This window comes from Dermacentor andersoni, chromosome 4, assembly GCF_023375885.2.
Source record: "Dermacentor andersoni chromosome 4, qqDerAnde1_hic_scaffold, whole genome shotgun sequence".
In the NCBI taxonomy this organism is placed as follows: Eukaryota; Metazoa; Arthropoda; class Arachnida; order Ixodida; family Ixodidae; genus Dermacentor; species Dermacentor andersoni.
This window is the reverse complement of record NC_092817.1, coordinates 107,483,865-107,499,052: the sequence shown is the minus strand read 5'-3', so window position 1 is coordinate 107,499,052 and position 15,188 is coordinate 107,483,865. Positions and strand designations below refer to the sequence as shown.

The window sequence follows — 15,188 nt, the reverse complement described above, 5'->3', positions numbered from 1 at the left end:
TGACGAGGACAGAAGACAGGACACAACACAGACGCTGACTTCAACTAAGCTTTATTTGTGAAACCGCCAGAACTATATGCTTCAGGCATGAGCAAAAAGTAGAAAAATCATCTGCATGATATCCCATATCTCATGAAAGGCTATCGCATCACAGCCAGATACTCGCTTTCGTTTATGGTGAGGGCGATGGACGGCATGCTGATGCAAGGTTCACCCAGCCGCTGTGTCTTGTCACCCGCTTTGAATTTACGGGTAAGCTGTTTGCGGTGTCTGGAGATTACAACGCATTTTTCAAATTGAGGGACACGAGGGCAGTCTCTGCAGGGAATGCCAAGATGGCCTTTAACGGTTGTGTGAACATTATAAAAATGCTCTTTCAATCTGTCATTTAGGCATCTGCCCGTTTGGCCGACGTATTTCTTTTCGCAGGGGAATCATGTAAACCACACCCAGTGTGCATGCTTTAAATGCACATCGTATGGTTTGTGGTGCAAATATTTCGTCATGTGGCATAAGCAGACACACGCCTGCGGAGCAGTGATAATTTTTCCCGAGCGGAAAAAACAACTTTAACATCTACTTCATTACCAACCTTCTTCAAGCTGTGCGACAACGCCACAAGTAGGAGGCGTTTTGGATGGCGCTCGTCTCCGCCCATCCGCGGCAGCAGTAGCGCCCGCCGTGGGGGTGGAACAAAAACAGAAAAAGAACCAGAAAGCTCACCTTCGTGTATAGCGTTCACCGCCAGCTTTTCCAGGAAAATATTACGGTTACGCAAGCTGCAGCTGCCGGGAAGCGTGAGAAGCAGTCAGGGATATTTTAATGCTGGAAGAACTGTAAAACCAAGCTAGTGAGCACATAAAATATGTGGACGGAGGTTGTTCACTGGCACCTTATGCCGCAGCTGTTTGCCGAGTATACAATGGTAAAATATTTCACAGGAAGCTGGAACACGTTCCAGCTTATTGTTCGGTGGAATAAGAAACGTTCAAGGGGAAACGGCACGTATATAGCACGCAATCACATTTATTCACATCCTGTTGTTTTGCTTCGCAGATACGTATACAAATAAACACGCCTCTAAGAAAAGATGTCCGCAAGAACCCTCCTCCACGAGAACAGGTGCAATGGGCCCTGGGCAACGCGTTCTTTAAAATGGGGTGTTTCGGCTAAATTTAGTCAGAGTTTAAAAATATGCCGATGCTCTCTAAGACGACGCAACCAAATGCATGTTGCTAATTTTTGTATGTAGTGCGTCACGCTATATCTTGTATTTCCCTTAATTAGATACTTAGTCAAGATTAATTAACCAGTTTCTGAAGTAGCGAAGCTAGGGAAGAAATTCCAATTAGAAAGATGCAGAGCGGTTTGCAAAACGTCCGAATAAACAGTTTCTGTATTTCTATCTATTAAGTATTAGTGTTTTTCAGCTTACTGTCGATGCCCCCGAAATACCAAAGAGCACCACGTGACATGCCCACTCGCGCGTCGTCATTGCACTGCTTCCAAGCCTTCCGCGCACAAGCGAACATAGCATTTAGCCAGGTGTGCTGGCGCTGCGTCTGCTTATCGCCATCATAAACCGCCGCGAGGGAAGCACATCGCTGGCGTAAGTCGCACAGCCAACGCCTTAGTCACTGCCCTGTCACCTTTTAAGCTGCAGGACGGCCTGCTAAATGCCATGTTCGTTTGTACGCGGACAGTTTGTGTTTTCTTCTTTCTTCCCTTTCTTTTTTATTTTCCTTTTCTTCTTATATATATATATATATATATATATATATATATATATATATATATATTCTTTTTTCATATTAGTAATTTTCTTTACGAGCACCATTTTCCACCACTCCTTTTATGAACTCTTTCAGAGAGACGATAGCTCACTGACCTCCAGGGAAGCAGATAATGCCCCCCTCCCCCCCCCCCCCTCGCCGTCGTCCAGGCCTCTTCCACGAAAGAACACGCGGCCGTGTGTCAGCCGGCGGTGTCACCGGCCGTGTGAATAGCACCCCTCTATTTTCAATTCTACATCCTCGCAGCTAACACACATTCGGTTGTTGCCGCACAGACCCGCCTTACCGCCTCTCCCCTTTAGAACAATCCTACCCATATATACAGTGCCAAAGCAAGCTTATGTCGCCTCGAGAAAGACAAGTGCCCTTGTCGAAACGTTGGCGCTCGCTTTTACCTTGTTCTCGTTCTGCTCATCATAGGTCTATTTGTTGTTTGCATACCTGTTTTCGAGACCCACTGGCGTGCAACGTCGCTATTGGGCGCACAGAGTGAGCGGCGGCGACGAAGGTGTGTCGCGCTTCGAAGTGACGTGACATTATACAAATCATTCGCTCCACTCGTGGAATGCAGCCCGAACACACAATCTCAGGCTTGAATGGCTTGAATGTTAACCGCAGAACTGTTCAATCGAGAAGGAAAACGCGATTGTCATCTTCTTCTATTCGTTCGCGATCACATCTTTCGAGCGAGAGTTGCAGGCGCGCATCTTGCGGCTACTGGAAACGTAAGCCTGTCCCGGACAGCGCTCCAGAGACGAGCAGATTTCGTTTCTTGATCGGTCGCCTGGGAGCGCTCAAATAGGGAAGCCATATATCACGCGCTTCTTTTTGTATTCCGCGAGCTTTCCTTAAAGGTAAGTGCGAGAAGCTCCATCAATGGCACTTAGTTGCAAAAACTTCAGTCGCCCATTTTTAAATGTGATCCGCAATATTCGTATTGGCGCTTTCTTGTTATGGCCAATATTTAAAATCTTGGGCAATTAGTTTTTACTAATTAATTGACTTTGCAAAGCGAGAACGTTACCGCTGATTAAACCGCGCGATTCTCAACACCACTGAGTTGATTTCAGCGCCCTAGCGCACTCCGTCGTTTTTAAAACGTTGATTACATTTAGCTGGAACACCCTGTATACTACGGGCTCACGAAGGACGAACTTTTATGTTTACAGCTTCATTATTAAAATTGCAACAACAAGAAAATTTAACACAAATATTTTCTTTGTTGCTGAAGAGCTATCGAACCTATTTCACTCTCAATGTTAGTTATACCATAGGCAATGTTGTAGTTACAACTGACAAAGCGCGCAACACGGTTTTGCATCTGCTGAAGCGTGTGCAGGTGACCGTTTGGCTACCGTGAGGCTCCAACATCCCACGGGCATGATCAAGAATTTACCGCCCATTGGCGATGTACAGAGCTTCTTTAGGATCTAGCTGGGACATATTGATGAAATATGGGACTCTTGATGAAATTTCCCTGAGAGACAAGAACTTGCCAAAGCTTTTCATAAACTGGACAATCGGCCGCTTTCTGTGCAGGTGCTGCTGGAACACCGCCCCCATCGCCCGTCGGCCCATAAAGCGGTGAAGGCACTTTCGTGCTTCTTAAGGACGACGGGCTTGTGCGACCAACTGTGACTATTAATGCAATTTCTGTAAGGCCACACACGTCAGCGAACTCACTGCAATTTCCTTCTTTCCTTCCCTCCTCTCTCTCCCTGTTATCATTGTTTTCCCCCTTTCCCTTTCCCCCGGTGTAGGGTAGCCAACCGGACATGATTCTGGTTAACCTCCCTGGCTTCTTCTTATCTCTTTTCCTCCTCCTCCTTGATGAAATTTAACAAACCACTCTTTACCAGCTATGTAACCTACATGCTTACTCTAAGATAGGCAAGAAGAATGACATAACAAGGTATTTAAAACGTTCCATGTGGTCGAGCGGCTACCAGACAGGCTATATAACAAGAATGGAAAGGTTTGCGTTTCCTGGTGAAAGTAGTGAAACAACACTTACATTCACACATTTTTCATTCTTCCGTTTTTTTCTTTTTCTCTTTGTTCATTTTTTTTTCATACTCCGAAACCACATTGTCAGATCGCCTGTAAGGCATCAATATCATTCGCTTCACTAGTCCATCTATAAATGACACAATCATCCACGCACAGCCTAATAATTGATATTACCAGTTTGGTCAAATTATTAGCACAAACAAACAAATAAAACCTTTAGGTCCTAACACTGAAGCGTATGGCATTCCAGAAGTCGTGTCAACATAGGAGCAAGGTGAATTTGCAACAGCAGACTCCTTTTCTTTTTCTTTTTTTTTTCTTGCTTGCTTGCTTGTTTTTGCTGGTTTGCTTGTGATAATGTAACAATTTCTTTCACTCTATTCTATTATTTCCTTAGCCGCTTGTGGCCACCGAAGCTGGTCGATAACGCATACGCGATAGCCACTAAGGAAGCGGTTAAGGGAAAGAATTGTAACAAAATCGTTACATTATCCCAGCCATGGCCTAGCATGACTTATGTTTCAGGATTAGTTTTCGTAGGTGATCTCGTTATTAGTGATGACGAAAATATTTTTTTGACACTGGACGTTTCATTGGTGTCGTTTCTGGTTTAGACCCAGCACTCGGCACCCTAAAGCAGCGAAGCTCAGCATCGAATTGACAAACATTCGTTATGCGCATTTGCGATCGTACTCTAGTAGTTTCATGTGCAATTCAAACAAACGAAAAATGCAAACGAACAGGGTTTCCAGAATATTAATTACGAAGACCACGCTCCTCGACGTACTGCCGCCGTGTTCGAGGCAGCAGGGCGGGCAGCACGGCCAGCGGCATGAAGGCGGGATGATGTTGCTGTTCGCGTTGTCCGGATAGGAACCCCGTCACGTGATCCCGGTTCTTCCATCGATTTTGCTGGAGGTGACTGTCCCGGAAGCGGGGCAAAGGAATACGGGAGCGGAAGTCACCCCCACGGAACTTGGTTGGCAGGACTTGATAGTCGTCGAACGCTGCCCTCTCCTTGGTTAGACCGGTGAGGAGCGAGATCCCTTGCACCTGCGCGAGTGAGCCTCTGTTTAGGAAATATCGAACACAGTGACGTTGAAGACGTCCTGTTTCGAGCAATGCAATAGATCAGCTGTTGTTGTCACACGGCACAGGCCTTTAAATTAGCGTGTGCAGACCTGATTTGTGCATAAGCTGCACAAGTGGCTTGTTGCATCAATTATCGATGTAAGACAGCGTGGGTAACTAGCATTCTTGTTTTAACGCGACAGCGTTAAGGAGCTCGTGTCGCAGAAAAGCCGGTGTCGTCGGCGTCGGTGTCGGTGTCGGCGGCGTTGGCCGTGAGCGATAAATCCCAGCAGGCACTTCATGAATAAAAAACAACTTGCAAGATGGGCTGGGTGGGAATCGAACCAGGGTCTCCGGAGTGTGAGACGGAGACGTTGCCACTGAGCCACGAGTTTTTTTTCTTTATTACCGGCTTGGCAAGTACATACAAATATTGTCAAATAAAACCGAATGTTAAAACGTCTAGTCGTTACTAAGACTGACGTGTCATGTTAAAATGGCTTCATCGAAGCCAAACTGTCCAACACTGAAAGCCAATTTGGCGGATCACTCAGCAGTTTCAACACTTCGCTTGTATAATTAACGTTCTCAGTAAAATAATACATTGCTGACCTTGCATCGACATCAGCATTGCGTACAGCCATACGAGTTCGCCACACACTTTGCATACACAATAGCATCAACATGTCCACCGGCACACCGTCAGGTTCAGCACATGGCAAAAACCTTATTCCGAATGCAGTGATAGGAAGCTCCTTTTTTAATGTTCTTTGCAGGATGTCCCAAAGAAAGCGGGCATCGTGGCAGTCAAGAAAAATATGTTCGACAGTTTCTTCCTTGTTACATATAAGACAGTTGTCTGACCATGGGACAAACAAGCCCTTGCTTCTTAGCCATGGCTTAACAGGCAGTGTGCCGGTATGCAGTTTGAAAAAGAATGATTTTGTGTTAGCTCGTACAGGCATATTATTGACTCGCTTGAAAACATCTCGTTCAGGCCCTAAGTAATACATAGAACGATACACTGGTGTAGGTACAAACACTTCAACAAGATCCTTATACAATTGTTTTCGTGAGACTGCAAACAAGTAGTCTTTCGAAAAACGAGCGTTTAGAAGACGTATCGCCATGGAAACTTCACGCAGATAGCCCTTTAGTGCCATCGGTTTGATTGCGTGCGACGATACAACAAAATCGGGCAAAGCATCGCGCAATCTCACTTGGATTACCGTCCGCAGAAACCCATCGCTTTGGTCGCGGAAGAAAACAAATCTCGATACAAGTTGCTTGAAAAACAAATGCGTTAAACCAAGTCCCCCATTGCGCAATGTGTGAAACAAATTACTTCTGCTCGTGCGTTCCCACACCGAACCCCAAATAAACTCTGCAAACACTCTGTGTGTTTTTTGAATTGAAGATCGGCTCATGCATAGCACCTGCAGGACGTAGAACACTTTAGCTACTAAAAAGATATTACATACTTTGGCCCTAGCAAACATCGAAAAGTTGTGGCCTCCCCATTTGTTAGTTTGCTCTTTCATTCCGTCTCTCTCGCTCGTCCAGTATTCGATTGGCTCACGGTAGGCACTGAGCGGAACCCCAAGATAAGTGCCGGGTAATACACTCCACTGCATTTTGCAAAAGACTTCTGGTGCATCTGGCCAATTCCCGTGCCAAAGCCCTAAACATTTTGACCAGCTTATGGCACTACCGGAAGCATTGCAAAAAGCTTGGGCTTCTCTCACAGCTTCTGCAATGCTCTGTTTATCGCGACAGAACACTGCTATGTCGTCGGCATAAGCTAAAACTTTTATTTCTCTACCAAGGAATGTGTACCCGCGAATATTATGGCTATGTAGTAACTTTAAACAGAAAGGTTCCAAATAAAGTGCAAAGAGCAAGGCCGAGGTCGGACAGCCTTGCTTTATGCTAGACATTACTGCAATCCGCCTGCTCAGTTTGTTGTTAATAATTAAGTTTGTGGTACAACCATCATACATCATTTTTACCCCGTCCAAAATGACTGATCCGACATTAACATAATCAAGAAGCATAAACAGTATTTCGTGGGACACCCTGTCAAAAGCTTTGGCCAAATCTAGTTGTAGCATAGCTACATGATCTCCCATCGTATCGCAACATTCAAGTATGCTTCGCGCTATATGTATATTTGTGAATATAGTCCTGCCTTTTATACCGCATGTCTGATGTGTACCTACTAGGGATTTGACTACACTTTGAAGGCGATGGGCGAGCACCTTCATAAATACTTTATAATCAATATTTGCTAAGCTTATTGGCCGGTAGGCCTCTACGGATTGAAGTTTAATGTGGTCTGTTGATTTAGGTATCAGTACTACGTGTGTCTGTCGGAAAGAAGGAGGCGTCCATTTTTGTTCGTAACACTTGGTTATGACGCGGTGCAGAGCCTCAGCCATTTCAAACTTGAAAATATTATATATTGCTGCCCCGAGTCCGTCCGGTCCAGGCGATTTCCTTACACTAAGGTCATCTATAGCCTTTTCAATTTCTGCTACAGAAATCGGCCTCTCAAGGGCATCCTTAAGCTCACCATCAATTTTTGGCATAAGATGTAAATATTCACTCTTAAACGCAGAGATCTCGCTTGTCCTCTTGCTTAGCAGCGTGCTATAGTAGTCAACGAAAGCACGTTCTATCATTTCCCCGTCATTTGTAAGCTGCCCTTGATAAACGATTTCTTTTACTTCCTTGGTCATAGCGTACCTCTTCTCACTGAGCCACGAGTTCGATGCTTCAAAGCGGTACAAAAGCGCCTCTGGTGAACGCGGTGTTGCCTTAGAAACGAGCTGTTTCTAAGGCTCAGGCGTGCGTCGCTTGCTCAGGCGCACATTTCGTTGTCGCGCCGAACGCTGCGTTGCTCGACGCTCACCGCGTCCGATGCGGGGCGCGTAGTCGCTGCGCCGTAGCCCATTGTCTTACACCCCTTGGCGGGTCGACGGGAACGCTGTCGCGTTCCACTCTTGAAGGCGAAGCTTAAGCGTCCTCCAGTTTTTAAACTCCCGTCTTACGCCGTGCGAGATCTCACTGGCCGATTAATCCAAACACGATCAAATGGTCGGTGGCATTCGAGTCTAGCACGCATGTCATCAGAACCCCGTGCACAATGTTCGTATTTAATTCGTCATCGCGTCCCACCCGATTTTCCTTCAGCGGGCATCTCGTTCGCTCACCCCATGTTTCTCGTCCGGATGTCGGCCTCCTCGGTGTCCCCACGAGCGGCGACGCGAGGTGTCAGAAGGCCTCTGCCAGAGCAGCCGTACGGCCCGCACCAGGGTCTCGAACATTCCGAAGAGAACGAAGAAGGACACGCCCAGGTACATGCCGTTGATACCGCCAAAGCTGCTCACCACTCGAGCTCCCTGCGTTCGCCCGGGGACACAAGAGGCCGATAGAACGCAGCACAAAGACGAAAGAGACTTGGTACATCCCGCAGTGACCAATAACGGTCGATCAAGAGATGCTTCAGGCTTAGACTAACGGTTTGAAGGAGCTGACCGGAATTCGTCAAGATCCCGCCGAAGATGTGTCTTTCTAATGTGTCTTTCTAATCGGGACCCTGATTGGACCTTTCTAATGGGTCTTCCTATAAGGAGCCTGATTGGACCTTTCTAATGCGTCTTAGGACCCTGATTCGACCTTCCTAATGGGTCATACTATCAGGGCCCTGATTGAACCTTTCTAATGGGTCTTCCTATTAGGACCCTGATTGGACCATTCTAATGGGTCTTCCAATCAGGACCCTGACGAGTCTCCTTTGTCGAAACGCTAACTCCAACTTTTCGCATTTTTTTTCGACCACTCTTGATACTTTTTATTCTGCGTCACCCTGTGATCATCTGTCTTATATGAATTTAAACATATTGCAGCCACACGGGCACCTATACGGTCGTGGTTGAGCATCATCGCTGTATAACGTGAAGGCGCGCGAAAGAGCAACACTGCGTTAGCTAAGACTGCGAAGTACGGATCTCTTTCTTCGTTCATTTGACGGGAGAAGTTCGGCTATTACTCGATAATATACGGGGCAGACTTTCCTTTTTGCTGTATTTCCCGCCATAGCGTCTGCATGACCGCGCGTTAGTATGTGACGCAACGAATTCAGAAGTATCGTCTCGAAATTTTTCACGTTGCCGTGCAGGAAATATTGGTGAACTTTGTCAGGTTAAGTCCTTCTTTTGTGCAGAAGGAAATGTAGGCTTTCTTTACCGTTAAACTCCTAACTGTACCTGAGTAGCAACTGTCGAAAGAAAAACATGATGTCACAACGACTACGTGGTGCGGGAACTTCACCACTGCGTCGCCACTCGTATTTCACTTATGCGCCTTCTCGTATGATAACAGCGACATCGTATGATAACGAGGCCCGTTCCATCCCTGATGGAACGGGCCTTGTTATCATACGATGTCATCATACTTACGTATATTTGTTTAGTGTATGATCCACTCAGTTGTGATTGATGGACAGTAAGAACTGCACATCCTATTCAGTTACGTTGGTCCTTTTGCGCCCCAAATCACAACAATTGAACTAGAAGAGAAAGCGCCAGTCAGTCTTTGTGTGTTGTGCAAAAAACATGAACGTCAATCCTATACACCAACTAGCGCAGCAGAAAGCTCTTCTGGGCCTTTGCATGCTTGGTTACGCATTGTCAATAGAAACATTGTGACTGCCCGCGTGGGACTGGAACGTCCACAACCATTTGGCCATACTGGTTCAAGTGGCTCCTATCATGTGAGCCCCAATAAAGCGCCTGGCGTACGTATTCTTCTGGATGTTTCTGCGAGCAAGACCTTCACGCGTAACTGTAGCGACACTGAAGCACCTTAACGCAGTTCTCTTTCCACAACAAAAAAAAACAAGAAGAAAGAATGTGAACTGCGACTCCACGGAAAATCGCAGCCCGTCGAGCACTCACGTCGTACTTCGGCACGGACGTGACCTTGAGGTACGTGTCTCTCGTGAAGTATATCCTAATGCGAGCCAAGGCCCTGTTGGAAGAAGAACGACGCCCGTGTTCAACCAAGTTTGCAAATGTCGACAGGAGCACTACGTCATACCCCGCCGCGGTAGTTTAGTTGCTATAGATGTTGCGCTGCTTAACTTGAGGTCTCGGGTATGATTCCGGTTGCGGCGGTCACATTTCTTTTTTTTTCTGGCAACGAAATACAAAAACGCCCGTACTCTTAGATTTCAGTTCACGTTAAGGACCTCCCGGTGGTCAAAATTAATTCGCAGTCGCCGGACTGCGACGCGCATCGTAATCACATCGTGGTTTCCAGAACATACTTAACTTAACCACGTCAAGTCTGCTACGTAAGTACTCTCATTTGTTGGCCACCTAGCACCAAAGCTTCTAATATTTTTGGTTCACGAGCGAAGAATGCAGAAGTTTAGTGTCCTAGGCTTAGTGTCGAGAGCTTTGCGCAAGTGCTCTTTCAGCTGTAGAAAAAAAGCGGACTCAGAAACAAAGATTCCGGATAATACGTTTTACCTTATACGTCAAACCGGTACAGAAGTGAGGAAAATGCTCCTGTGTGACCGTGTTTTCTCTGTCCTAGGTTTATCTCTACGCAAATAATATCAACAATAACAACAATAATAATAAAATGGCGGCAATTAATTGCCAATTAGCCCAATGCTGCAGGTTGCTGAACTGAACCTTAAAATTTTCTTCAACGACAAAATTTGTCCTTCGAAGACGCCTAAACGGGCTCCTTGTAGCGTTCTGCAAGGTCAGGTGGATGGCAGCCTTTTTGTGTGTGTGTGCATGAGACCTCCTCGAAGTGGCGGATTTCCACTAAACTTGCCTGAATAATGCGTTTGGTTTAAATATGTGAGTTCACTGGCAGTAGCCCTGCAGCACCACTTTTCCCGCGTTATATGGTTACTATGGCGCTACCTTGGAGTGCAGTTCAATCCATTATCAGTAGGGGTGTGCGAGACCTCTAAATCTTGAATACGAATCAAGTAGTTTCTGCCATTCGATTCGAATTCGATTCCAGGATTCCCTATTCCAAACTGTCGAATATTCGTTTCATTCGACTGTAAGGGATAATAACAGTTATTGGAACCTGTGGGAAGAGAGAATGAACTGTAAATGTGAGTAGTGCTTCCATCAATTCTACTCCAGAAGAGCTGCGGTTTCAACGAAGAGGCACCAGATTTATGAGTAAAAGCGTCGGGCAAATAACTCCTCGATCCTCAATGATTTCCAGTCACTCATTGAAAAAGGCCGGCGTTGCAGGCAGCCTAGATACGATTTTGCGGGCTGAATTATTTGGCCAGTCAAAAAAATGTGCGATGCTGTAGTTTCACAATTATCGCCTTCAATGATCAAAACATGGTACATGCATTTGGTGACATGCTGTTCCCTTTAGTTTTATTCCAATCATATTGCTCCAGATTACCGAAAGTAGGCTAATTGCGCGCCGTATCACGAACACGCGAAAAATATAGCATAGAAGCCTTTTTTTTTTTTTTTTACTAAGCTAACTCGCAAACTTCATACTTCATGTTGTATAAAAAGTTAGAGGGTATTAGATATTCGATACGGACGTCGTTTTTCTCGAATACTCGCATTTGAATTCAATTCAGAAATTTCACTTTTCTAGCATTTATAATTAATAAGTAGGCATATACTTTTAGCATGCGGTGTCTCTGAAGGCTCCTATCTGCTCAGCGACGGTACAGCGGTATTAGTATATTTTCCGCTTTGTGCAAGCGCTTTCGTACGAGTTTCTTTGGCGTTTACGAATTGCTCACCAACTTTGTGTGCTGTACAAAATCCCTCTGTGTTCTTTCACGATAAATTTATGTCGACAGTTATGCTTACCTTTTCCTGCCATCCGATCCAGCCATGAAAGACTGAGAATACGTGAACAAAATAGAGAGAGAAAAAAACGTTCTTTATCGCATGGCTTTCTCTACGACATCACAACTCATGACACTCACCTCTGGCAGTGCAGTTCGTGAGACCTCTCTGTGGTAATCTAGGTTTCTGAAAAAAAAAATGATGGCAAGCCGTACATGACACTTCCAAGCACGTCGCACGACGCCTTATCAGGCAGGGCTTTTTTTTACTTGAAACGTTTTTAAAATGAGTCAGAGGGAGTCTCTTACTAAATCTGCATGTAACGGAAACAAGTTTTACTATTATCGCTCATATATTTGCAACTGTACTGCCCATGTGCCTCGCTTTGGTATCGATGTGTAGAGGGAGAATGCGATTACTGGATCATGCATGGTGTTGCGTACGCTGGTGGCGCCATTGCCCTGCCGTATATGACGTAGTCAGAACTAAATTTAGCCTCGCGCGCTGCATTCAAAGAGGCGTGTACAGCTCGGCAGTAAGTTTGTCCATCTGTAACGAGTTGGCTCGTGTGCTATTTTATTACCACGCGAGGTAATAATGCAAAGCCCGAAATAAGTAAAGCCAGCTGAAAATTAACAAACAGAACGACCACATTTTATATTGTGGATATGCTAGACTCTCACGCGTCCCCTGATGTTGCTTATTAGACTTCTGCGCGCATAAAGACAGGACGTCGAACGAAGACGTACTGTCTTTGTGCGCGCAAAAGTCTAATAAGAACCATGTACAATTAACTCGCCCAAAACGTAACACTTTTGAACCTGATGTTGCTTTCCCCGCATAGCTCCCGTCTCTTGTAATCCGGCTTCGCCGCGCGGCTTTGCGCTGGCGGTGTGGTTGCAGACTAGTACGAGAGATGGCGCGAGTGTTGCGCTGCTAACGCCACCTAACGGCGGGGTTACTCGGGCGCAAACGGGAGTAGGCTTCCTCGTGGGCTTGTGGTCGGCGAGGGGCGCGGACGTATCGGGCGTGCGCCGGCCCGCTTCGCGGGACAGTACCGGAAAAGGCTTAGGACCAGGACACTGGAATGGACGAAAAGGATCGTTCGAACGCGCCACCATTCGCGTGACCATACGCCATGGTTCCTACCACGTTGTTGTCACGAGACAACAGGCCAGGGAAGACCATAGCCGGCTAGGTAGAGGCCTCGTGAGACCGGGTCCAAGCACCCGGCAAGCTTCCCTCTCTGCGCCCTAGCCGACTTCCCTGCTCCAAGCCGCCGACTTGTTCCAGGCCGTCTCCTTCTCATATTCTGTCTAGTCAACCGTGGGCTTCTTCGATTGGAGATTTGTTTTATAGTTTGTTTTAGAGCACAGCTCTTAGGCGCTTGTTCCTGTGGCGAGCGTCGGCGTCATCGGCGTAACTGATTGAATGAGCTCAGCAAAGGATCAAAGAGCGAACGCAGAGCGCAGCGGGTTATGAAAGATGGCGATAGCGAAGAGAGCGCGAAGAGGAAAGCGGAGGAGGGGGTATGACAAAGGCGTGAGAAGAAAAGCGTAGTGCCGCGCAAGACAGACTCTGCGTAAGTAAGTAAGTAATTAAGTAAATAAGTTTGTTGCTAGCCCCTTTTAACACAAGGCAGGCCTTTTAGGCCCCACAGGAAAAATAGTTTTTGCTGTCTCTCACAGTCCGCTCTGGTTTTTTGTTCGTGCACTGTAGAGTTTCACCACAATTTCGCAGGACTATTTGTGAGCACTCCCCCCTTCGTTCACAACACTTTCGCAGACAGCGCGGCGCCAAGACGAACCAAGCCAAGTTTGGCGTCGCCAACTGAGTGGTATGGCGGCGCATGGGTGGATATTGCTGGGCTCCACTCGTGTCCTGAGGAAGGATTGGCAACGGCTCCACTCTGCACTCTGCGCAGCCGTCGTCTGTGCATCGGTGTCCAAGGAGTGTTGTGCAGGTGTGCGCGGTTGGCAAAGGGGGTGTGTTGGGTGTTAACCCGGCCGGTCGGCTTTCGGTTTGTCTGCAGGGCCGTTCCCACCGCAGCAATAGGCTCTTCGGTGACTGGATCCGATCGATTTGTGCCTCGTCCATTTGACCGGACAGGCCCGAGAGTTCAGTCAAACTTGGCGGTGTTCGGGGTTTATCATGCAGGCGTGGGCAAACCTGCAACACGTGGGCAACTGTTTCTTCGGGGGCACCGCACAAACGGCACGAAGGGTCCGTGTCGAGCAGTTCACGTGGTCGTTGTTGAGTGGCCAAAGATCCTGTGCGAGCTTGGAAGAGTATAGTGCGCTCGGTCTGTCCCCCCTGTAGTATGGTTCACTGCCAGGTTCCAGTTTATGTTTCGCATAGCACGATAGACTGTTTTCCTTCGTGGTGGCTGTGCGACGTACGATAGCTATATATACGAGATGGCGCCAGGGTAACGCACGTCGTCTGTATGGAAACAAAGCGCTGTATGAAGGGAGGTCTGTCTGTGGCGGCTGCTGTGAATTGCGCCCACGCTTCACCCGCGCGCTACCTCTCGCCATCTCCCGATTAGCGAGGCAGTCGCGCCACACTTCGCTCTGTTTCCAACGTGCCGTGCGAGACAGATTGTCCGCGTCGAACAATCTATCGCGAAATGAAAACACGCATAGAGCTGCTCTGAAGTTTCGTGTTAGGGAGTACCGTGATCGTCGGTGAATTTTCTTTAATATTTTAATTTTATGTGTATAAGCTATCAGCTCTATCTACTTGAAGCGATCATGATCAGGAGCCACTTAGCAGGCCCCTCGCGTGCTGAAACGTTAAACAAGTAGACTAGTAAACTAGCATGGAGTAAAGCTATCTGGGAGTACGTTTTATTATCTCTCCTTGAACATGTACGACGAAAAATGCCGAGCTTGTTGTAGTGATTAAGCGCGGCCCAGTTTTTTTCTTGCGGCGCTCGCGCGAAACCCACGAGGCACGTCATCGTCTTAATTGCACGGAAAGCTCGAGCGGCACTGTAAACTCACAAGTGTCCTTGATGATCAGATCGCAGCGAGTTCGCGCACATCATCACACCATCCGAGCAGGAGTGGTCGCATTTGAGAGAACTCACTATGCCATAGAAGATATAATTAATCAAACTCAAGGTGGTGCTCATGAGGATTTATAACGCCTAGAAGTGCACAATTTCTTGCAACCATTTCAAGTCTACTCGGCTATGGCGCCCCTGTGTTCGACACGTAGGGTCCGTGTGATGTAGTGCGTTTAATGGGTTTCGGCTTCGGAACCAGCTTCACTCGTCCTCATTGGGTGCTAAGTAATCAGTCACATGATCAGCCGCGTTTATAAAACAGGCCGTGTCACCAATAAATCAGTTCACCTCAGTACCCATCTGCGTCCCTGTCTCGTGGTCACGGCCTCCGTCGATCCCGGCGTGCTTTCCTCCCTTTGTCTCGGCGTCCATGGCGGACGCGCCAGCTCC

The 15,188-nt window shown here is 47.1% G+C and overlaps 1 protein-coding gene across 1 annotated transcript in view; it reads right to left on the bottom strand.

Annotated features, from left to right (window-relative positions):
- Nucleotides 1-4,543: 4,543 nt before the first annotated feature.
- Nucleotides 4,544-15,188, bottom strand: part of LOC126536583 (acid-sensing ion channel 2-like) — a 39,734-nt gene continuing 29,089 nt past the window's right edge. Inside the window, exons 9-13 of the mRNA XM_072287634.1 lie at nucleotides 11,869-11,914; nucleotides 11,750-11,781; nucleotides 9,833-9,905; nucleotides 8,087-8,275; nucleotides 4,544-4,856 (exon numbers count right to left, since the gene is read on the bottom strand). Of these exons, the coding sequence (XP_072143735.1) occupies nucleotides 4,560-4,856; nucleotides 8,087-8,275; nucleotides 9,833-9,905; nucleotides 11,750-11,781; nucleotides 11,869-11,914 (637 nt within the window). The 3' untranslated portion in view covers nucleotides 4,544-4,559. The remainder of the gene's footprint in view (nucleotides 4,857-8,086; nucleotides 8,276-9,832; nucleotides 9,906-11,749; nucleotides 11,782-11,868; nucleotides 11,915-15,188) is intronic.